General features: G+C 44.7%; 1 protein-coding gene and 2 non-coding genes across 3 annotated transcripts; all 3 read left to right on the top strand.

The window, feature by feature from the left end:
* The first annotated feature begins 12,711 nt into the window (after window positions 1–12,711).
* On the top strand, window positions 12,712–12,784 carry Trnak-uuu (transfer RNA lysine (anticodon UUU)). Its single transcript has one exon. It is a non-coding gene; the product is annotated as a tRNA-Lys (tRNA).
* Window positions 12,785–17,773: 4,989 nt separating this feature from the next.
* Trnam-cau (transfer RNA methionine (anticodon CAU)) lies at window positions 17,774–17,845 on the top strand. Its single transcript has one exon. It is a non-coding gene; the product is annotated as a tRNA-Met (tRNA).
* A 973-nt stretch (window positions 17,846–18,818) lies between these two features.
* Window positions 18,819–23,193, top strand: Pom121l2 (POM121 transmembrane nucleoporin like 2). The gene has a single exon (XM_085699288.2). It carries the CDS (start codon window positions 18,902–18,904, stop codon window positions 21,827–21,829), a length of 2,928 nt encoding a protein of 975 aa, XP_085555414.2. The 5' UTR covers window positions 18,819–18,901; the 3' UTR covers window positions 21,830–23,193.
* Window positions 23,194–24,028: the final 835 nt, after the last annotated feature.

Consider the following 24,028-nt stretch of genomic DNA (forward strand, 5'->3'; position numbering starts at 1 on the left):
AATAGAAATCAAAATTGCTAGCTGGGCAGTGGTGGTCACACATCTTTAACTCAGCGTTCGGGAGGTGGAGGCAGGTAAATAACTGAGTTCAAGGCAGATTGTTTTCTTAGGGAATTTCTGGCTTTGCTGTAAAGCCTACTGTAAATGAAAATGGGTGCCTGCTAGACTAGAAGAAAACACAAACCACACATTCCTGCTCTGTCCTCAAGTCTGTTAGTACTGGAGATGTCGGCAGTCAAGAAATAGTTAATAATTATGGCAGAACTAGTTAATGTTGAGGGAAAGGCCCTTTTTTAAACTGTGATTAGGGCTGGAGAGATGGCACAGTGGTCCTTATGTACATGTGTGTGCATTCATAATGTGCATATGATCCAAGAAAGCAGGGAGAGAACAGCAGTGCCTTGTGTGTCTTTGCTTTTGAGGTCACACTCCCCTTTCTGTGGGCGGCTCTTCAAACAGCGGTATCAGTAATGATCCAGGTGACAGGAGAAGGAAATCCAGTAGCCAGAGTTGGTTCAAACTTGCAGACTCTGCCACCAGGCGGTTTAGTTCAGGCAGATTTAAGCACAGTACAATTTGGACAAAAGTTTCCTGATGACAATTAATCCCATGTGCACAATAACACTTAAAATATGACTACATTGAATCTCTTTGCAAAGTACATGTGACTTATTCTTAAAGATGGGCTCTATAGATTGACTACATGTGTTACTTTAAGGGCCTGGGGGAGGGTATCTGGTGTGGTCTCAGTCTTACAGATAGGGCAGAGGACATCTGGACTGTCTACCACATCAGGTTCTGTTTGTGGCAGCCTGGCAGAGCCATTGGCCATACCCATAGTGCAGAAGTCATCTATACTGTTAGCCAACCCTGATCCTGGTTGTGTGAGCTTGGAGGGAGCCAGGTATGGCCTGGCCATACAGATAGCACAGGGGTTACCTAAGCTATTAGCCACCTCCATTCTCAACCTTTTGGGTGGAAAACAGGTTATACATATTTTCCTTTGAAAATACAATCCTGCGTGTGGTTTCTCGAGTGCTATATGTGAGCGTAAGGACCTCTGCTCCCAGCACCTTTCTACTTTTCTCCAGGCCTTAGAAGAGAGTAACTTGAGTCCCACTCTCTTACTCAGGCCCCTGTTTCAGCCCACTACAGTACCTATCTGCTGATGTTGCTGTGAAGACTAGATAAACCCCAATGTGAACTGTCGTAGAATATTATTTTAAGACGTGTTACATTTGTTTGTCCTGTGGAACATTTATTTAATGATACAAAGATGTGTTGCATTCATTTATGCTACATTTGTTTAACTCTTTGAAGCAGTGATCCTTTCTCTAAAACACCTGATTGGTCTTATAAAGAGCTGAATGATCAACGGCAAGGCAGGAGAAAGGATAGGAGGGGCCGGCAGGCAGAGAGAATAAACAGGAGAAATCTGGGAGGAGGAGATGTAAGAGCAAGAGAACAAGGAAAGGAGGATGTTAGAGACCAGCCACCCACCACACAGCCAGACATGGAGTAAGAAGTGTAGACAAGGTATACAGAAGTAGAGAAAGATAAAAGCCTAGAGGCAAAGGTAGACGGAATAATTAAGTTAGGAAAGGCTGGCTAGAAATAAGCCAAGCTAAGGTGAGGTATTTATAAGAAAGAATAAGACTCTGTGGTGATTTATTTGGAATCTGGGTTGTGTGCCCCCTCCCCCCCCAAAACACGAAAAAGTCAAAGAGCCAAAGAACAAAGAGTAAGAAAACAACCAAGAATAGTGAAGTGCTTAGAACAGGCCTAATGAAGCACTCCCAATGTGAGTTAATTTAGCTGTTACCAATGTTTCTCTCCCCTTGAAAACGAGACAGTCTTGAAAGGTCTGCAGTGAGGAAAATCTTCCAATGTGAGAACAGTGGCCTGCTACAGGGACAGGAAGGCACGCTCTTCCACTTCAACTAAAATGTAGGCCGGAAGTTGGTGGTGTTTTGGATCCAGCAAAGTTAGGGAAAATTGCCTTTCATTTATAAATGTTATGGTTTCTCACACTTTTACAGGCGTTTTAGAGAGATAAAAGGCAGGTATTATCTATAGAAACTAGAATCTTGACTTCCCAGAACTTACATCCATTCCGAGACCAACCCCACTTTGTGAAACTGGTATTTTAATTCTCTGTGACTAGAGAGTAACTTGGCATTTGTTTCTTCATGTAACTTTTTAGTCAGGATGGTTTGGGGAAAGTTCTGCTAACCAATGCCATGTGAGTCAAATCAAGCAGGTGGAGAGAATCAGCCCATGTGGCTTGTTTCCCAGGCTGACATTTATTCATTGGAACCAGGTACTATGTTCTTGGTCCCTCTCTAATTCATAGAAGGTAAATCTTGATCTTTGCAGCATAGGAAGACAATTTTTAGAAAATAGGATAGTGATCTATTTGGTTATTTTGCATAGAAATCTTAGCAGCGTCAGTATAGGACATGTTTTCTACAGCCCTTGTCCTTTTCCAGATGACAGTGCAGAGGTGGCAATCCCTCATCTCAAAAGTGAGATGACTTTCTAGTCATCTGGCCTTCCTGCTAGGCTGTGACCTGTATTGTTTGCTGAAAAGCGTCACTATCAAATGTTTCAGAGATGTGAAGAGCAGGACACCAAAAGCCTCGTTATGACTTTGCTGATGTAGCTGGAAGCTCATATGTGAACTAAGGCCGTGACAGCCACAAAGGACAGAAGGACATTTCAGAAGTGGGACCAGCAGTGCTTGATAGCCCTGTGTGGTAAGGAAATGAGTTCCTGCAGACACTGTCAGATCCCACTAGGGTAATGGTGTGTGTGGTGAGCTCCTTGTCCCCTTGGCATTTGGGCAGGCAGATTTCTGCTATGCCAGACTTCACCAGGTGCTTGAGAGTTTATCGTTGCTGTCTACACCCCTAAATTTGAATAGCACTTCCCAGTTGAATGGCTAATATTTACTGCCACCTTGGTTGGATTTAGAATCACCAGGAACTAAACCTCTAGGTGTTGGCCTGTGAAGATTTCCAGAGAGGATTAACTGAGAAGACTCACCCTGTGTGTGGCAACATCATATAGGCTGGGGTATGAGCAGAGTATGATCAGAGTGTGGTGGTTTGAATGAAAACAGCTCCCATAGGGCTCATAGGAAGATGCACTATTTGAAAGGATTAGAATGTGTGGCCTTGTAGGAGTAGGTATGGCCTTGTTGGAGGAAGTGTGTCATTGGTGGTGGGCTTTGGGGTTTGAGAAGCCCAAGCTAGGCCCAGTGTCCTGCTCTTTCTGCTGCCTATGGAGCCAGATGTAGAACTTTTAGTTCCTTCTCCAGCACCATGTCTGCCTGCATACTGCCGTACTTCCTGTCATGCTGACAATAAACTAAACCTCTGAATTGTTAGCAAGCCCTGTTGGGAACCAGCCCGGACAAAAATACCATACGCCAGGGTAGGCGTGTGGGGATCAGAAAAATAAGTAAAGAATATGAAGATGTGAGTAAAATAATAAAATAGAAAACAGTATAGTATCGGGAGGGAGTTCCAGTGAATACTGAAATCACCTATGTTTAATTTTCCATATACTTTTGTACCTCAATACAAAAAGGTGAAGAAGGCAACAAAAGACTTCTTTTACATGATACAAAGGACAACTCGAACAGTTAATTGCTTCAACAGTTTGAGACATCAAGTCATTAGCATTCTGTTGTTTAGGCAGTGAAGTCACCCTAGACCAAGTATCCTGAAAGCAGCCACTCCCCTACTACCTCCTATTAAAGAAGAAGGAGCAGAAGTACAATTGCACATCCTGACCGGCTGTCAGGATGGAATGGCTCTACCTGTGTGAGCTGTCTTAATATCAAAAGAGCTAAGAAACCACATCCTGAGTCAGGATGTGTAGCCCTGATTATTGCCATTAATTTTGAGCAACCTCCAGATGAAGAGTCCAGGAATAAGAAAATAAAAATGTAGATTCCAAAAATAAGAATGTAGAAATAAAGAAATATAAAGTTATAAGTCTAGGAGAATGAGAACAGACTGTCAGCAGCTTTCTCAGCAGATCAAGGATCATTCATTCACAGTGAGCTATTTTCTCAGATGCTTGGGAAGCGTAGGTCATTTTACAACTGGTTGTTTTATTTACAAGGCCAGAGTGTCTCCCTCTACAGATTGAGAGTAGTGTCCTGGCCATCCCTGATAAACGACAGATGTGAACTGGGCTAACCTTTAGGAGACAGAGATTTGTGACCTCTGGGTTAGACACCGTCTCCATTATGGAAAACTGGCGCCACCAGAGGAGAGGCATAAGACTCCAGTTTACACCTGGAGGTACCAGGAGACAAATACAATGGTTTAATTAATGAGCTCTGATACTGGAGGTTATAAAATATGGCAGTCAGTATCTGAGTTTTACCTTGATATAGTGTGAAAAGCTTTCTGTTATCTCCTAAATTCTCAGCCTAAGAACCAGTTAATCCTAATTTACTAACCTAGTATTACTAGCAGTCCCTTTCTGACTAATTGCTAAAGACATCTGTTTTCTCGCAATTAGTGACCTTCATTGTAATCTCTTCTGAAACATATTTCATGCCGGCTGCCTAATTACCCATTGACATTAGCACTCACTCCCCTCTTTAGGGTCTCCGCTGACCAACCCAAGGGTCAGGGCAAGGTTGTAAAACTTCTTTTGTTCAGAGCTAATGCCTGGTGTCCCTACTATAAAAAGTGGGTTCAGAAACCAGCCTTTTGGCCACAGCCAAACAAACACCATCTCTGGCTGTGGTTTCAGCTGTGTCCCACGGTGTTTTATTTTTATTTTTTATTTCTAAGTTTGCTTCTGGTTTTCCTAGGATCTGGTTTCTAGAATAAAGTTTGTTTCTGGTTTATTAGACTTGGTGGTGTTCTCATTTTTGTGCGACCCCCCTGGACCCAACACAGACTCTCTGACCATCAGACAAGGTAGAAATAGGCTCACTTTTTCGATCTCCAGAAAGTCCCAGTTAAATACTTTCCTTTAGAAGAGTTGCCGTTCTTGGTCGTGGTGTCTTCACAGCAATAGAAGGGACTACGATAGAGCAACCAGTAGTCCTTTCTCTGTTTCCTGACCTCAGACAAAGCTGCCTGGTGCCTCACTGCCACCGTCCCTACCAGGCCGTCATTGCCATGTTGGGCCTACAGTAAACCCTTCCTAAGGTGCTTTTGTTGCTTCTGTCAAGTGTTTTGCCGTAGAAAGAAAAGTAGCTAACACACCAGTAACTGTGACTATTAACATGTAGTCTGGCATAAGCGATCCCATGTTGAGGGACTAGAGATTAGATCCCCTGGTAGACAGAGAAGGGCCTTGGCTAGATAATAGAAATGGTAAAATTTCAAAATGGCTGGCTTCTTCCTCACCCTCTGGACCCAAGACAAAAGACTGGCAGTTTAAATGTGGCCTTGTGGGGATTTTCCACACAATAGGGACCCTCTGCTTGTGACCTGGACAAGTTCAAGGTCAGACCAGAAAGAGTTTAGCCCAGATTTGTGGACCCCTCAGCCTCCCTGTCTTTGTTCAAACTGACCAGTCCTAAATTGGAATAGGAAGACAATCTCAAAGACCCTTAAAACCCCCAGCCCTCAGGAAGAGACCAGAATTCCACTTCTGGCATCACATTATCCCTTTGCTTCTCAGAGGGTTTTTATGCATGCTTGCTGTACGTGTTTCCCCAACCCTCATAAAAGCCTTTCTTTACAGCAGATTCTGTCTGCTGTGTCTGAGATCTACTCCACTGCTGCCTATTGGGCTAGAGATTTTTTTCCCTGCCTTTTAATTCTTTAACTGGCTGAGAAGAGGAACCTGATCCAGCTCCCCAGATGGTAACCGTATCATTGTAGCAAGTAGGAAAGGCTGTGGTTAAAGGTGAGTTCCCTTTCTAGCAAATTGGCAGTGACGCCCACAGAATAGTGCCCTGGAAACAGACTTTGGGGAATTCAAGAACCACAGGGAAGATTCAAAGAAAGAGGTAAGTCAGAAAAGCAGGAGACCACAGCTGTGAGGTGAGTGAGGCCGGTCCAAGAAAGGTCTAGGATGTATTCAGCCTTCCCTGGGTGGGCATTTGCCCCAGGAAAAATAGATATAATTGGCCAATAGAGTTCTCAGAGAATTAAAGTTTTTAAATAGGTGTAAATAGACAGATGATTGTATGTCACAAAAGTGTATTTTTCCCCCTTGGAGATCCATAATATACAATTATGAAGAAGACTTAAAACTGATGTGGAAAGAGGTCCAGAATCTTCAAAGTGAAAAAGTTACTAATACGGTTGGGGGGTGGGGTGGGGAGAGAAGATGCTGCCAACTATGGTGGCCTACTCCTGTAATATTAGCACTTGGAGTGGGGGTTGGACTGAGTAGGAAAACTGCTATTAGCCAGCCTGGGCTACATAGCAAGACACTGTTTAAGGAAAATAGAAGGTGTAATGCTCTCTCTCTGTCTCTGTCTCTGTCTCTCTCTCTGTGTGTGTGTGTGTGATGTGCGCTCTCTCTCTCTCTCTCTCTCTCTCTCTCTCTCTTTTTCTGTAATGCTCTCTCTCTCTCTCTCTCTCTCTCTCTCTCTGTGTGTGTGTGTGTGTGTGTGTGTGTGATCTACACTAAAACTCTGGAAAAAGTTAACCTGTATTCCTCATTTACGCTCTGCCATGTGGTGCTACCTTTTCTCAGTATGGCATGCCCATCTTGCTTTCTCCACATCTGGCCAGAGACCCCTGACCCTTCCCTTCTCCTTCCCATCATCCTTAGTTTGGTCATCCCGCCTATACTTCCTGCCTGGCTACTGACCAATCAGTGTTCTATTAAACCAATTCCAGTGGCAGATCTTTACAGTGTACAAGAGGATTATTCCACAGCATTTCCCTCTTTGTCTGTAAGATCAAGGGCAGAGTCTGGGAGATGCCAGTCAGCCACTGAGGAAGCAAGATGTAACAAATGAGGTAACTAGCCATGAACCACAAGCAAAGTGGCATGGCAGATTTCTGCAGTCTCACACAGGCCTTGGTACAGAGAAGCTAATCAGCCACAACCTATGTGGCAGATTTAGCTTTTGCTCATAAAGACAAAGGGTTAAAGATACACAATAGAAACAGATTTAGACAAAAAGGCCTCTAAGTGGGTCACCATACGTTTGAAAACTGTAGGCTTAAGAAAAGAAAAAGGGTATAGTCATAAAAAATGAATAATTTAAAAATAAAATATTTAAAGACAGAAATAAAGTTAAAAAAAAGGTCATGTAGAAATTGGGAATGCACAGGCGTCTGGATCCTACACAGTATTGTGTTGATTTTGAATGTTTTGAATGCTGGCAACCAAACAGCTGCTGAGAGACATGGGACTGAAAGAGAGAATGATGAAATACAGCCAAAAATATATTTATAAAATGGAACTGAAGAGATGATTGCTATGGAGAAGCAGTTTTACTTTTTGTTTCCACAGGAAACAAGAGGTTATGGATTCATTCCAGGTTAAGATGGACCAGGTTTGATGAAGGGAGATCTCCTGAACCTTGACAGGTGATATTAACAAAGGTTGTAACTGGTCTTCCCAGGATTTGATCATTATTTCAATTTTTCTCAGTTCCTCAAGATCACCAGTGCCCAACAATCAGCAGGAAGTAGTCTAGAGAACTACACCAAAACTCCCCAAATATTATTTATAAATATTTATTTTCATTTAAGAGGGGTTGGTTATAAATTGTTATTGATCATAGTCAATCTCCACAAGAAACTAAATGCAAGGAGTGTGGGAATTTCTTCGCTTACCTATCAAACCTTACTGAATCATTGGAACACCATGACCAAAGCAACTTGAGAAGAAAGGGTTTGTTTTATTTACATTTCCTGGTAACAGTTCATTCAGAGGGAAGTCAGGATAGGAACTCAAGCAGGACAAGAATCAAAGACTGAAGCTCATACGGAGACCATGGAGGGTGCTTCTTACCGGTTGCTCCTCATGGCTTTGCTCAGCCTGCTTTCTTATAGATCCAGCCCAGGGATGGCACCACCCACTATGGGCTGGTACTCCCATAGAAATCACTAAGTAAAAAATGCCCAACAGACTTGCCTCTAGCCCAACCTTATGGAAGCATTTTCTCTAGGTTACACAGAGAAATCCCGTCTCCCCCAAACTAAAACTTAAGAAACAAATAAATAAATAAAAAGTATAACAAATTAATGAGATTAAAATAAGACGTTAACAAGATAAAAATTAATCAAGGATAGTATTTCTGCAAATGTTTCATGGATCATTATGGTGAAAAAGAAGCAGGTGCCCAGTACTTACTGCTTAATTTATTCTGCTTGCTGGAGTAGACGATTCTCTGATGAGAAACCCAACTATTGGTTAGGATTTACTAGCTGGGAGACGTCACCCCTAAAACTTGAAGTGAGGTCCACACAGCAACACGTGACTTTTGTGCAAACCTTGGTGTGGCTAGTGTAGCTCCTTCCATTTCACTGCATTCGGTTCCTTCCTTCCTCTTCTTCCAGGAGGAAGACCCACTAAGTTCCACTGGATTTGATGTCTCCCTAACAGTTCCCAATTAGGAGGCAGTGTTGTGCCATTCCAACCTTTTGCTCTCCTGTGTTTGCCTCCCTAGTGTAGGATGCCTTCCCCACCCTGAGGGCTCATGCACAGACTTCTCAGGCACACTCACTTTTCCCAAGAGGCTAACTTAGGTCAGCCATGTGTCCTTAAATCTAGTTCATTCATCAGCCCATCAGTGAGTGATTCCTCCACGTTTTTGATGTGGAGCACCATCTTCCTTTATTTATAATACCTCTATTCAGGTTTTTCCTCTATCCTTAGTCTTAGTCACGGCTGTGGAAAATCTGAGCTGGGGAATAAACAGTGCTTGGACTCACACTTCCTCCTCACCCATACTCTGCAATAAACCAAAAAGTCATTGACAAATATTCAAACCATTCACAGTACTAGCGATGCTAACAGACGGGCACACACGCAATAGCCACCTAAAGAAAGTGTGAACAAGTAAAATTCCTCTTCCCTCCAGGAGTCATTTTAACTATTGCCCAAACATCCAAGTTTCCTGATTTCACAGTAGCTATTCCTTCCCTTCCTTAATTTTACTAAAATTATGTTTGGGTGTTATAACTCATCAAGTAGGTGTTTATCTCATCTTCGTAACGTGGTTCTTAGCCCATTGTGTGGGTAGTCACACTCTGCACAAACTGCATATATACACAAAGTTGGGTCTTCCATTACATGTAGACCCTGAAATTTAGGCTAACAACTCCTGCCTCACTATGTATATCAACTGGCCTGGAACTTGCTATGTAGACCAGTCCGGCCTCAAACACAGAGATCTACTTGTTTCTGCTTCCTGAGTGCTAAAATTAAAGGCATACAGCATCCCATCCAGTCCTTCTCTTCCAGTTTCTGACACAGGCTCCCACTATGTAGCCCATGCTGTCCTGGAACCATTTATATAGAGGATGACCTTTCCAGCAATATGATTATAGGAACCGCTGTGCACCAACTTGCATTCTCCTGTTTCTTCCTCTTCTCTTTCTTCACCTCATTTTTATTCTTTTAGAATATGCTACAATGAAGATATTCTGTCCCCACTAATCTTAAATTTGAAAAATGGAAAAAGTCTACAGAAATAATATTGTACAGTTGACTCCCTAATACAATGACTCTGTTTTAAAAACCAACTTTTCAGTCCCTGATCATACTTTTATTGTTGTGTTATCTTCAGACATATTTTGAGAGGCAGAGAAAGCTTACAGCAAGAAGGTGTGCAATTGCAGAATTTCCTTAGAAAAGCTTGCCATAGTATGTTCATTCATCACATGTTGCATGTGCCTGGTATCATGCGAAGTACTAAGGGCTGTGCTTTCCCAGACCTCCTGGGCTAGCAAAGAAAGCTGACCAGTGGAATGATGGGACAGTGGGGACAGTCTGAACAGTGGCATGGTGGAGAAGTGGGAACAGTCTGACAATTGACGTGGTGGAGCAGAAGGGACAGTCTGACCTGTGGCATGGTGGGACAGTGGGGACAGTCTGACCAGTGGCATGGGGACAGTGGGGACAGTGGTGAGGAAGGAGGGCTGGGAACACCGCCAACTGTGCTTACACTCTGCTCATCCCAGCTCTGTAGCCTTCAACAAGTTCCGTTTCTCACCAGTCCTGAGCAATAGAAATATAACGCAAACTACTTCTGCCACTTTCAGTTTCTCAGTAAACAGGTTATGAAAGTTAAAAATTAATGAAAACAGGATTATATCTTAATATCAGTTATTTAACCCTACATACTTAAAATACCATTTCCATGTATAATCAGTATTTATTAATTAGATACTTTATATTTTTTCAAAGCATTCAAAATCTGGGATATGTTTCAGACAAACATATGAACAAGCATGGTTTGGACAAGCATGCTTTTTATTAGTGTATGTGTGCACGGTGTGCGTGCAGGCACACATGCCGTGGTGCACACGAAGCACATGCAGAAGTCCTAGGACAGCTCTGTGGGGTTGTTTCTCTCCTTCAACCTTTGTGTAAGTTCTGGGGACCAGACTCTGGTTTTCGGGATCTCACAACAAGAACTTTGCCTGCTGAGCCATTTGCCTATCCTAGAAGAATTACTTTTATAACATAGAAGTGCAGCAGATATCATATTTGTGGTTGTTCAGATTTCTTTTATAGAATATTGTAACACTTGTGTGTGGACCTGGTGGAGAGCTCTTTCATTCAAGCAAATCTGCCCCCATTTTCATCTCATCACTTGTGACTGCTTTTGTGACTGTAGTCCATCATCATTGGGCTATAGGATGTTGACAGTCCCTCAGAGAAGGAGGGAAGGAGCATCATTAGGTCTCTACTGAGTTTCCAGACAGTCCTCCCAGTCATTTCTATGCAGTTCCACTAAGATTACCTGTTGCCCTAAGGATCTTAGGGAAGGGCTAGAGTACACCGGCTGGGAAAGGCAAAATCGTCAGTGAAGGGCTCCTTCTAAGCAGCTAAGTGGAAGCCATCAGAATGCTGGGTGAAGGCTCTCCAGCACACCTGCTTTGGTGCCCACATTCCTGTGGGCAGTCCCTCCCCCATGCTCTGTTAGTAGACCCAATAAACTTTTTGATTCCGAGATGGTGAATTGTACGTTGGTTTGTCATTAGGACCTCATGAAGATGGGTACACATCCTTTACACGTCTCCAGAGTGAATCCATGCAGCTTCCTCTTCCTTTTGTATTCTCACCCTATACAAATGCTTTGTATGAGCTCTACATTTTTCTCTCCTCCCCTCCCCTCCCCCTTCAACCCTCCCCCAAGGTCCCCATGATCCCATTTTCCTCAGGAGATCTTGTTGTTTTCTACTTTCTACTCCCCATGTAGATTAGATCTATGTAAGTCTCTCTTAGTGTCCGCATTGTTGTCTGAGTTCTCTGGGATTGTGGTTTGTAGGCTGGCTTTCTTTGCTTTATGTTTAAAAACCACCTATGAGTGAGTACATGTGATAATTGTCTTTCTGGGTCTGGGTTACCTCAATCAAAATAATGTTTTCTAGCTCCATCCATTTTCCTGCAAAATTCAAGCTGTTGTTATTTTTTGCTGCTGTGTAGTACTCCATTGTGTAAATGTATCACATTTACACATGTAGAGCTCCATAAATATAATAAATAAATAAGTAAATGCTTCATATGTAGTTAAATACTGCAGTGAGGAGTTAATGAACAAACAGTTAATATGTTCAGCCCACTCATTTTTTAGAAATGTTTCAAACCATAGTTGCTTGAATTTATGATTTCTGGATCTGTCTGTGGATGTGAGAACTGACTGTATATTTGATGCAGAGAAGTATGGTAGGAAAATCAAGAAAAAGAAAATAGAGTGACATTGTACTCATAAAAGATTTTATTTTAAGCAGAGAACAGCCCTTTGAATAAAAATGAATGGTCATTAACAATCTTCCACAACTGAAAAAAATGAATGTATGGGGGGGGGAGGAAGTACTTTTCTCTTTTTATTCCTGATTATATGGATTTCTGGGGCATCAACCACAGGGTCTCACATGTTCTAGGCTAGCATCTACCATTGCGTTACAACCACAGCTGTTCTCTCTTTTGAAAGGATACTGGAAAGCCTTTACATGGCCTTTAGATTCCTGTGATGAACTCACTATCTCCTTCCATATTCACCATTATGAGAAAAGGTGGTAGATGCCCAGTGAACACACCAAATCTGTCCAAGTTCAAGGAGAGCAGCGCCCAGTAGTGGGGAGGGCAGGCAGGCCCACACACACCCACTATCACGTTCTTGTCCGAAAGAATGGTTTATCCAGCTTTTCAGACACCATTGTCGTCTTCTGGTTGCTTCTTGCTTCTCTTAGTTTTTCCTTTGCTACTCTTTGTGTCATTCTGTTTGTTTCCTGGTATCCAGTAATCAGGTTGTTGGTGGCAGATTTAACTACAGATATTTAGCAGAAGTAGTCCATTGTTTTCTTCTGTTTATGTCCCTCTTCCACAAACTGTTTGCAATCAGGGGTTTGTTTTTCTGTGTCACTCATGTTGCTGCTCCGTAGGCCTACCTACAGAACTTGTAACCAAATGCTGATGGGACCACCCTTCACAGTTGCAGACCAACTCCATCACTTTTCCAGTACAAGAATTGGTCTAAAGTACCAGTGAAATTGGTAGTTATGATGCCTACATGCAAACAGGCCTGCCATTGCAAGGGCCTGGATAGCTCAATTGGTAGAGCATCAGACTTTTAATCTGAGGGTTCAGGGTTCAAGTCCCTGTTCAGGCATCCATAACTCTTCCCTTCTGAAAGTAAGGCAATCAGTAGTGGTGTGCTTTTATTCTCTTCCAAGAAGATATACTCAAGAAAATATACTTAAAAGAATCGATGAAAGGAAACATACCCCCAAAAACAAACAAAGAAAGATAGATGTAATAGCAGTTTTTAGATTAGGTATCCTTCCCGAGGAACAGAAAGCTTACATATCACGGAAGAACTTTACTTCTTGAGGACTGTTTCTAAAACATTTAAATATATACTATGTTAAAGTGCAAGACTTGGATTTTTCTGTCCTCCCTCTCACAGTCAAAATCCTTGGTAGATGGTGAGCTCTCTGCCAAATTGTGGTCGTGTCATATTGCAATGGTAAGCACAGGCATCAAGAGGTTACTAGCAAGTTCTGTGGTGTGGCGAAAGATTCAGCCTACTAGAAATAGTGTGCCTCTTTACTCTTCACCTTCATAGTTTAGGTCAACTGAGGTTCACAGTGGGGTTGACAGAAGAGTAGACTGTGGGGTTTTGTTTATTGTTGGGTCCCTAGAGGCCAGGCCTTCGCACCCTCACTTGATCTGTTTTGCACTCTTGCACTTGGTTGAAAACAGGAGCAAAAACAGGAACAACCTGCTGTTTTCAGCAATGTTTCTAAGGATGTTTACCCCTAAGCCATTGAGTTACAGTGATGAGCTTCCTGCTTTTGCTGTCTTGGCCTCCTCTGCTGAGGGCTATATATCCTGTGTGAGACCGTGGAATAAAGGCTTGTCTGCAGAACCTGAAGCTGTGTTGCGTGTTAATCCCGACGTCCCTCGCTCAGAAGAACGACAGTTGCCGTGCTGGCGCGGCAGTTTGTTTGGTTTTAAAAATAATACGTGTTTTCTCTACCTACCAGAGGATTGTAATTTTCTGATAATAAAATCTCCACAAACAATTCTAAGGAGCAAATAAAACAAAAACAACCCCCAAGGATGACTATGTTCAGCCAAATCAAAGATCAAGGATGAATTTTGTTTTTTAAATTTTTAAAATTTATTTTATATGTATAAGTCTTTGTCTACATGTATGTATGTGTACCACATGTATGTCTGGTATCTACAGAGGTCAGAAGAGGATGTTGGATCCCCTAGAGTTATGAGTGGTTGTGAGTTACCTTATGGGTACAGGGGAATGAAGCTTGAGTCTTCTGTAAGAGTAATTAGTACTCTTAACCACTGAACCATTTCTCCAGCCCCTTGTCTGCTCCTTTAAACGATGCTAGACAAGAGTGGTTCGGGGAGGATTCAAAGGTAAAGTGTGGGGGATGGGGTGAGGAGTGAGTTAGAAAACATGCAATGATATATATTGTGGTGGGAAGGATTAGAAAATGTGTCACTAGCAGTGGGTTTTGAGGTTTCAGAAAGGCCACACCAGGCCCTGTCTCTGTTTGCCTCCGTCTTGAGGATCAGAATGTAAGCTGTTAGATAGTGCCCACTGCCATACCTGCCTGCTCACTGCCATACCTGCCTGCTCACTGCCATACCTGCCTGCTCACTGCCATGCTCTCTGCCGTGATGGTCAGAGACTCTCCCTCTCAAACTGTAAGCAAGCCCCTAATTAAATGCTTTCTTTATAAGTTGCCTTAATCATGGTGTCTCTTCACAGTGGATAAGAATGTATACACACATACACACACACACTCACACACACACACGAGAAAATGTCATAATGGAACACATTATTTTGTGTGATAACTTAATTAATTTAAAAAATAAATTAAGAAAACAATGATACTGAAGAAAATATTTACCTAAATTTTAAACTTTGTTCTTGTTTTTTTTTTTTTTTTCTGTTTGGGTTTGTGTGTATGTGTTAAGACAGAACTCATTTTTCACAGAGATATGCCAGCTTCTGCCTCCCAAGTGCTGGGATTTAAGACATGCACCACCGCCGACCAGGTAGACTGTTGTTTTAAAAACTCAAAATGGATCATAAGTTTAAAGCAAAATACAAAATTATAAAAAATTTAGGAGAAAAAGCAAAAACCAAAGAAGAGTGTTTTTACAATGTAAAAAATTCTTAAGCTTAACATCAAAAGCACAACCCATAAATGAAAAATAAATAATTGTGGTTCATCGAAATTAAAAATTTGTTCTAGAAAGACTTTGTTAGGCAGATCAAAAGACAGGCTACAGATTTGGAGAAAGAATGGCAAACCACATATGTGACAATGGGCTCAGTGAGATCACACAAGGAATTCTCACTGTTGAAACAATGATCCAGCTGGGCAAAAGACTCATTGATGAGGATACACAACGGAAATCAGAAGCGGTCATTAACAGTTTGGGAAATGTCCATAAGATCATGATGTTTTGTCTTTACACACTAATCAAGTAAGAATAAAATAATAATGCTAGGCTGGCAAAAATGCAGAGACTCAGGTCTCTCATATATTACTGATAAAAATGTAAAATGGTATAGGCATTTTGGAAAATATTTGGTAATTTCTTTTTTAAAGAAATATTTATTTGAATTTTGTGTCTAAGAATGTTTGTCTGCATACTACATGTGTGCCTGGTGCCATAGAGGTCATAAAAGGATGTCAATTCCCAAAGAACTTGAGTTTCCTATACCACGGCTCATAGGAAACTCCAGTTTTAGGAGCTCTGGCGCCATCTTCTGAGCTCTGAGGGCACCAGGCTTATAGAAAGTTCACATCCATACATGCAGGCAAAACATCCAGACACATAAAATAGGAGGTAATACTTTTTTTTTTCTTTTTGGATTTTCGACACAGGGTTTCTCCGTAGGTTTTGGTACCTGTCCTGGAACTAGCTCGTGTAGACCAGGCTGGCCTCGAGATCAGCCTGCCTCTGCCTCCCGAGTGCTGGAATTAAAGGCGTGCACCACCACTGCCCAGCAACAAAAACATTTTTAAAAACCATATTAGGAATCTCTGAGGGAATTAACAAAGCCTGAATGCAGCCCTATCCCTAATGACTGGCCCTTTCGTTTTGGGGAGGTTAGCATGTTTCATGAATCATCTGACTCTCAGAGGTCCAGCGACCCAACCGGTATCTTTGGCAAGAGCAGCAAATGTCTTTACTGCAGAGCCATCTCGCCAACCTTCATGACTGATATGTTACTAATGAAATGAATGAAACGGAACAGAATAATAATAGGAAAGAGAGTAAACTTCATTAGTAAAATATTACTTGGTGGAGGAAGGCTGGAGAGTTGGCTTATTTGTCATAACAGCTTTTGGTTTCCACCACCCACATAGTGGTTCACAACTTCCTGTAACTCAAGTTTTAAGAGATCAAAAACCCTCTTCGGCCCTTCACCGGCACCAGGCATGCATATGATGAATATACATACATGCAGGGCAATACTCAAATACATAAATTATAAAGAGATATTTAAAGGCAAATATTACTTGGTGGGTTTGACATCGCTGTTTCACAAATATACATGGGGATAAATATTTGTGTAATGTGATTTAATGTCTTTCTGACTCTGGGATGCAGTCAGAAAAGTTTGACAATACGTTCATTTATGTATATGAGTACTTTGTAGACACACCTGCACACCTGAAGAGGACATCAGACCAATTATAAATGGTTGTGAGCCACCATGTGGTTGCTGGGAATTGAACTAACGACCTCTAGACAAGCAATGGTTAAAACTACTGGTTAAAGCAGTACTGGTTAAAAGTAGTGGTTAAATACTGGTTAAAGTTAATCAGCTAACTGTTAACCATCTCCAGTTCCCAGATTTACCTCTGTGTAACTAAATTTAAAGAATTCTCTTGGGGGCTGGAGAGAAGGTTCAGTGGTTAAGAGCACTGACTGCTCTTCCAGAGGTTCTGAGTTCAATTCAATTATGGTGGCTCATAACCATCTGTAATGAGATCCTGGCGCCCTCCTCTGGCGTGTGGGCATACATGGAGGCAGAATGTTGTATACATAATATATATATATATAATATATTATATATACTATATATTATTATATATAGTATATATTATTATATATAGTATATATATTTTTTTAAAAAGGAATTCTCTTATGATGTCAGAGATGAGAGGATAGAAGGCCAGATGATATAACGAAACCTTACTATCTTTGGGTTCAGAACAACTCCAGAGACACTGCCTGCCTGCCTGCCTGTATGCATGATTCGCTGTCTCTGGTCTCTTCCTCCCAAGTTACAGTCAGAATTTAAGCATATGCTGTCTAGTGTTGGCTTGAGGAAATCTCAGAGAGAAAGATCAGCTGTCCTAACTGCAAGAAGGCCGGGAGGCTCCAGGAGACTGGAGAGCCTCAAGTAGGCTACAAAAAGATCAGTGAATTTGAGTCCGCTAGGGGGCGCTCGTTCCCCGAAGTGGGGCGGCCTCGCGGGGCGGAGTTAGAGGATTTCTTGCTGTTTTCTTCTGCCGGCTGATTTTCTTGTGAATCCGGAGAAGCACCGTAGAAAAAAATAAAATAATAAAAATAAAATGAAATAAAACATGGCACCAGGCTGTCTTCCACCGCTAGAGACTAAGGTTTGTTCGTTTTTGGAAATGCGAGGCTGGATTCATGCAAGGACTTTTGTCCACAGCCTTCCTGAAAGCCCAGGCCCCCGACAGAAGCCGAAGCAAGAGGAAGGGCTATTTTAGCTTGTTACCTTTTATTTCCTTTTCTTTATCTTTATTAGAATTATCTCACACGGAATTCGATAGAAATTGCCCTAACCACGTACCCATTTGGATCGGGAATCCGTGGTTTTTGGAAACCCTGTGAACCCTGTGCCGGTGAAACCAAATGAAAACTTTTTTTAAACCACAACGATCGCCTATAAGACTTGTGTGGAAACCAGTGAGAAGGCCGCGTGAGTCCGTACTCGGCGCGCAGACCGGGAAGAGGCCTGGGCTTGGGTTAGTGTGGTGGTGAGAGTCAGAAAAAAAACAATCAGAAATGAAAGCCGAACGTGAGAAAAGCGATGTTCACCATTAGAGAGTGAAATTGAAACGGTGTTGAACGTGGAAGCAGAGTGGCGCAGCGGAAGCGTGCTGGGCCCATAACCCAGAGGTCGATGGATCGAAACCATCCTCTGCTATGTTGACTTTTGCACAAAGTCCCGGGACACTGTATTTTAACCAGCCCTAAAAATCACTACTTTGAGTCTTTCCAGTTTTTAACTGTTGTTTCCCCCCAACCTTTTAACGACAGCAACATTCTCCTACAGCCTCCTGAGCTGCTCCCGCATACTGTGTCTGTGTGAGTTTTGGTTCGTTAGTTCGTTTTTGTTTGTTTGTTTTGTTTTGTTTTATTTTGTTTTTTGGTGAAATGTAAGATTCCAGCTCACACCTGGCCTGGCAGAGTTCTTTGATGCCAAGTCGATACCATCAGCCAGTACAGGAAGGTAGAGCAAAACTTTCGGTATTTTTTCCCAATTCAACACACGAATTCTGAAAGTGAATAAAGGTTTGATAGTGAAGAGGAGCACCAAGTGTCTTCCAAGTAGTCTCTTTCCCGCCAGGGTTCAGCTTATCATCAAGGTTACAAACCTTGGCCGCTTCCACTTCAAGTACGAGCCTGGGTTTGGCCACCAGGAGGCGCTGATGGAACCCAGAGATCTTACCTGGGTCAGAAAGGTCGGCTGTTGCCTTTCCCATTAACAGCTCACAATGTCCTGTGCCTGGACATTTCCATCAGTGCCATTGTGTCGCGTGCACTCTCGATCTCTCCACCCACCCACCCCTGTCCTCCCCCCAATACTCTGTAGGATTCAAATCACGCAGCTCAGAGGATGTAGGATTCAAATCACCCAAATCTTCCAGCTCAGAGTTTGGAGAACTGGCACGGACGGATGCGCGTCCAGGTCCAAGGCCCGGTCCTGGCAGGATGCTGGACACCGAGCCTCGTTGAGCTCTGCCCACGTCGCACTGGAGACGACCAGTGCGGCGCGCAGACCGCAGATCCCCGGGTGGGCTGACACGGTTCCCGAGGTCCGCGTGTCGCCAGCTCCCTGGCACCCTCGCGCTTTTCTTACACGCGTAGCCCAACCGTCACTCGAGTAGCGGATGCTTGGATTCGGCCACGTCCGCCGACGTCCGAAACATCAGAAGCGAAACCGGGCTGGAACTGACAGCCCGCCCACCCGGTTCTCCGCATGGGCAGCTACCTGGGCAAAGCGGGGTCCTCGCCGCGGCCCCCAGCACAGGGGCGCGCAGACTCACGAGAGAAGCCTGCGACCCGCCGACCGGCTAGGCCCCTCTACCAGGTCCACCGGGTGCAGCATGTCCATCGTGCCCAGCCCGCCCGGCGGCACAGGCCGGCCCGGAGGCCGCCAAACTGGGATCCCGCCAATCCCGCCGCCTTCGTCAGTGAGGCCTGGAGACGCTTTCCCATGAAGAGGCCGCAGAACCCCATCATGGGGTCTCTTCCTTCAGACTGGTGGGAAAGTTACCTCAAACGTAACATTTGGTCCCTTCGTCACCCTAGGGCCACATGGAGTCCGGTGACAGTCAAGATCTCACCTCCTGAGCGGAGACCACGGCCCTTGTTCTCGGTTTCAAAAGTGATCAACTCCGCGGGACCCTCAGAGGAGTCATCGGGAGAGTGTGGAAAAAGCCCGGTGCTGAAGGCCCTCTTCAAGTGCAAGAAGGGGAGAGCCAGGAGGGAAGAGCCACTGTTCCCTGACAGCTCGGACAGTAATAGAAATTCTGCCACCCCTTGGTCCGCCTTTAAGCCCCTGTTGAAAAACGGAGCCACAGTTTCATTTGTGGCCAGGCCTGGATCTCTGAAAAGGAGCCTCCCCGCCCAGAGCTCAGATCATAAACGTAAGAAGTCCAGTTGCTCCTCCGTGGCGCTCTTGGCCAGCGAACGCACACATGGGCCCCCCAGCACTAAAAGAAATGCTATTAGCAGCTCTTACAGCTCTTCCAGATATCTCTCAGAGTCTTGGAAAAGACATTTTTCCAGGACATCAATCCAAACTCCAGAATGGCCCCTCAAAAAGACAGAGAGAAATCCTAATCCTCACCCGTTAGTTACACCCGGCAGCTCTGGGCAGCCCAACAGGGAGAGTCCTTGCCTGCAATCTGTTCCTAGGGATCCACTGACCACGCCTTGCCAGCAAGGCTGTGTTGTCACTGAAGAGGACCCGACCTCAGAAAGGCAGGCTGGGCCAAGCAAACCAACCACAGAAGCTACAACTGGGATCGTCACAGACTCCATTCCTGAGACCTGGGATGGTACTGAGCCTCCCGAGTCTCTTCGTCGGCCTTCTTCTGAGACAGCACTCAGTACCCACAGGAGTCCTCAGCTGGAAAGCTCGAAGAACATGCTTGTCCCACTAGGGTGCTCACAGTTAGAGCACCTCCAAGGCATCTCTTCAGACTCAAAACCCTCAACTGCTTCCATCCGGGTATCTCCAAGCTCTCCCACAGCACCAGTCCCTGATTCCAACTGGCCATCTTCAACCCCTCAGGCTCCCAGGTCTGCAGCGCCCCCACACCCATCTGTCATGATCCCCACTGCACCTACCACACAAAACACTCTGCTTGGGGTGGTGAGTAGCCCAATTCTCCATCTTCCTGCATCTGTACTTCCTGTGGAGACTTCTGCTCACTCCGCATTAAGATCCGTTTGGGGGCCTGTGTACAGTAGTGAGGTTAGAGACTCCTCATGTTCCAGAATTTCTGTCATGGCTGGGGGGGCAACATCAAGCTCTTCTTTTTCCACGGCTCCAAGCATCTTAACGTCCACCTTCAAGCCAATCTTTGGCAGTGTAGAACCACTGACAACCGTGCCCATGACAGCTCCTGTGTCTGCCAATCAGGCCTCTCCTTCACTGACTTCTGCTTCTACCTATTTCTTCCATGGCCTAGCCACAACCTCCTCTCTGGTTACATCTGCCATCCCAGTCAGCACATCCAAAGATCCTGGTGTGGACTGGAATATAGTAACTAGCACCACGAGCAATTCTTATTCTGTCCCTTCTTGCCAGGCTTTCCTGCTTGGGGCTTCCCAGAGCTTTCCTCCAGCCAGCAATTTAATTTTCCCAAGCCAGCACCCTGCAATTTCTACCGTACACACGGTCACCATCTTTAGCCAGGTCCTTACTAGTGCCATCCAGATATCCCCTCTTAGAAGCACCACTAAACCGAAGGGGGTGAGTGGACCTCTGCCAGCTTTAGGCTTATCATCCATTAACCAGCCTACAGTGACCTCCAGCATCTCCAGTGTGACTTCAGCACTCACAACATCCTCGAGGTCAAGCCCCAAATCACCTTTACCATCATCCCAAAAAAGTGCTTCCCAGTCTTCACCCGGGGCCACAGATAACCAGAAGCAATGTTCCCTCCAGCTAGCTCCTGTCCCAAGCTTTAGTACCTCTTTCCTTTCAGGGAACGCAGTTGTGTCCTCAACCCAGATGCCATCCCCTGCTCAAATGGTTCTCAGCAAGACTATACCACCAGTTTCTGGGGGGTTGATATCTTCAGCCTCCATTATCCACACCCCTGCCAGCATCCAGTCAGGTTTCAGCAGCATGCTAGCTGGTTTTCCACTCAGTGAAGCTAGCTCAGCTACTTTTGAGGTTGTTAGACAGAACTACCAGAGTGGAGCCTACTGCTCAGCATTTGGCAGCACAGCCCCGAAGCCTTTTGCATTTGGAGGATTAGTGACCCCTATGGACTGTGGGGAGCCTGAGGTCATTGTGGCTGTTCCACAAAGAGGCATGTCTGGTGCAAGACAGACTGAGACCCCAAGCACCCTAGTACCCTTTGTGCAGTGCTGGAACCAGAGCGTGCAGGGCCTTCCAAGCCAGATCACACCTTTGGCTAGTATCACTGCTAGAAAGACCACGTCTGGGGCCTCCTCTCTGGTCCCTTTGGCTCAGAGTACACCTCTACCCGGAGCTATTAAGGCAGGTAGCAGTCTTGACTTTGGGATGGCCTCTCCAACTGTGCCGGGTTCTGTGGGGAGAGATTCTATCAGATCACAAACACCTTCCTTCTGTATTGGTACAAAATCAAAAAGCCCAAGGAATCGGGAGCCAGGACGCTCCCGAAGACATCACACTTACAAAAAGTAGCCCAGTCACCCTGGCACATTGCAACGAAGAAGTTTGATCGCTCCACTTCTCTAGAGCAAACATATCCCAGCTCCAACGTAAAGGCTGTAGGTGTTTCCTTTGTGTCCTAATCTAAGTCCTCCAAGAAGGTGGACTGCCAATGTGCCCTCTAGTGCTGGTAGAGAAGAGAGCCGCAGGGGACCAAGGTCCCTGGGACAGAAACTCCAACTCCCTTTCCCACCCTCTTCTCTTTGCACAGCTGTGAGCTCCACCAGGGCACAGCCTCCCATTTGGGAGAATGACTGTGGCAGGAAGGTAACAAGCATCTTCGGGAGGAGATAGATTGATCCTATATCTTAGCCTTCCTTGATTTGAGCTCCAAGGGGGAGCTTGGCTGTCTTATTGCTTGTCCCTCAGTGGTTTCTTGGGAGTGTTTGGGTGTGATCTGATCGGTCATCAGTCTACTCTTGAGGACCGAGGTCATCTCTGAGGACTCTTTGCATCACGTTCTCTTTAAAGTCGTCCCAGTATCTCCCCCAAACTGGCAATGGCTTAGCCCCATCCTTCTTTTGGCCAGTTTAACATACAAGACTAGTGAAGATCCATCCAGCCTGTCAGACCTGAAAGGTCATTCCTCAGTCTGGGACAGGGAGGTTCTTTCCGGTGTACCAGCTTCTCCGCTTGCTGCCCTCCACTTGGTGTTCGTGGGGACTTGTTCTTACTCTGTTGGTTTCTGGTGGGTATGCTTTCGGTTGGGTTCGGAGGAAGAATGATCTCTACTTACAGTGGGAACTTGGCAAGGTCAGATTTCAACTGCGTAAATCCTTCTGCAGCTTGGTGACTGGACCAGTCCAACAGCTCTGCTTCGGGGCTGCAGGGACTGGCTCACGCTAAATGGTCAGCAGCAGTTTGACCTTGAAGGATGGTTTCTCAGGAAGTGGGAAGGCAGAGGAGGTGGCCAAGATGCTGAAGGCTTCTCTCTTATTTCTACACCATAGACCACAATAGGAACTGCAAATGCCCAAGTAGGGAGACCAAGGCTGACATTTCACTTTTATGTGTGCCTCATCAAATTAACCCTTTTCGTATTCACATCTTTCTCAGAGAGGGTCACCAGGTATGAAGCCCTAGGCAGGACAACAAGCATAGGACGGGAGAACAGCAGGTACCTAACTGACTGCAGCTGTCACACCAGTGGGAAGCGAATGACTAAACTGGGGACTCTTCCTTAGTACTTTCTAGGGGAACCTCCCGTACTGAGGCCTACCCAGACATGAGTCTTTGTGCACACATTTAGTACATATTTCTTATTTTACAGAAACCTTGGAGCAAGTCTAATTGGAAAAAATAATCTTAAATTGATAAAATAAAAATGCATTGTTGAAAAAAAAGTCTATGATACAGGAATTACTGTCAAGCTCATATAGATAATGGGGCGGAAAAATGTTAACAAATTGGCCTGAAGTCACTCAGCAAAGACCAGATTTAAGCCCTAGCGACTGTAGAGTGTGCTTATTATCTCTCACCCTCTAATCACCCAAGTTAGAAGTGCCTGACTCCAAGTATCTGTGTGGGTTGGCATTTACTTATGTGCTTATTAACTGTGTGTATGTGAGATGCTGGGGCTTGGATCCAGGACGTCACAAATGCCAGGCTGGTGCTCCCCTGTGTCCTCACACCCTCAGTTCCGGCTAGTGCTCCCCTGTGTCCTCACACCCTCAGTTCCGGCTAGTGCTCCCCTGTGTCCTCACACCCTCAGTTCCGGCTAGTGCTCCCCTGTGTCCTCACACCCTCAGTTCTAGCTAGTGCTCCCCTGTGTCCTCACACCCTCAGTTCTGGCTAGTGCTCCCCTGTGTCCTCACACCCTCAGTTCCGGCTAGTGCTCCCCTGTGTACTCACACCCTCAGTTCTGGCTAGTGTTCCCCTGTGTACTCACATCCTCAGTTCCGGCTAGTGCTCCCCTATGTACTCACACCCTCAGTTCCGGGTAGTGCTCCCCTGTGTCTTCACACCCTCAGTTCCGGCTAGTGCTCCCCTGTGTACTCACACCCTCAGTTCCGTTTCAACTTTACACAGGTTTTTATATTATTACTAAATGGCGTGTTCCCGAGCATGTGTGCCATGGCACATTTGTGTTGAGGTCAGGGGATAACCTTGGTGAGCTTCTGCCCCGCCCCCTGTACCACGAGGGTTCCAGGTTTTAGGGATTGAGCGCTCATC

Source organism: Myodes glareolus, chromosome 14 (genome assembly GCF_982192425.1).
Source record: "Myodes glareolus chromosome 14, mMyoGla1.1, whole genome shotgun sequence".
Taxonomy (NCBI): domain Eukaryota; kingdom Metazoa; phylum Chordata; class Mammalia; order Rodentia; family Cricetidae; genus Myodes; species Myodes glareolus.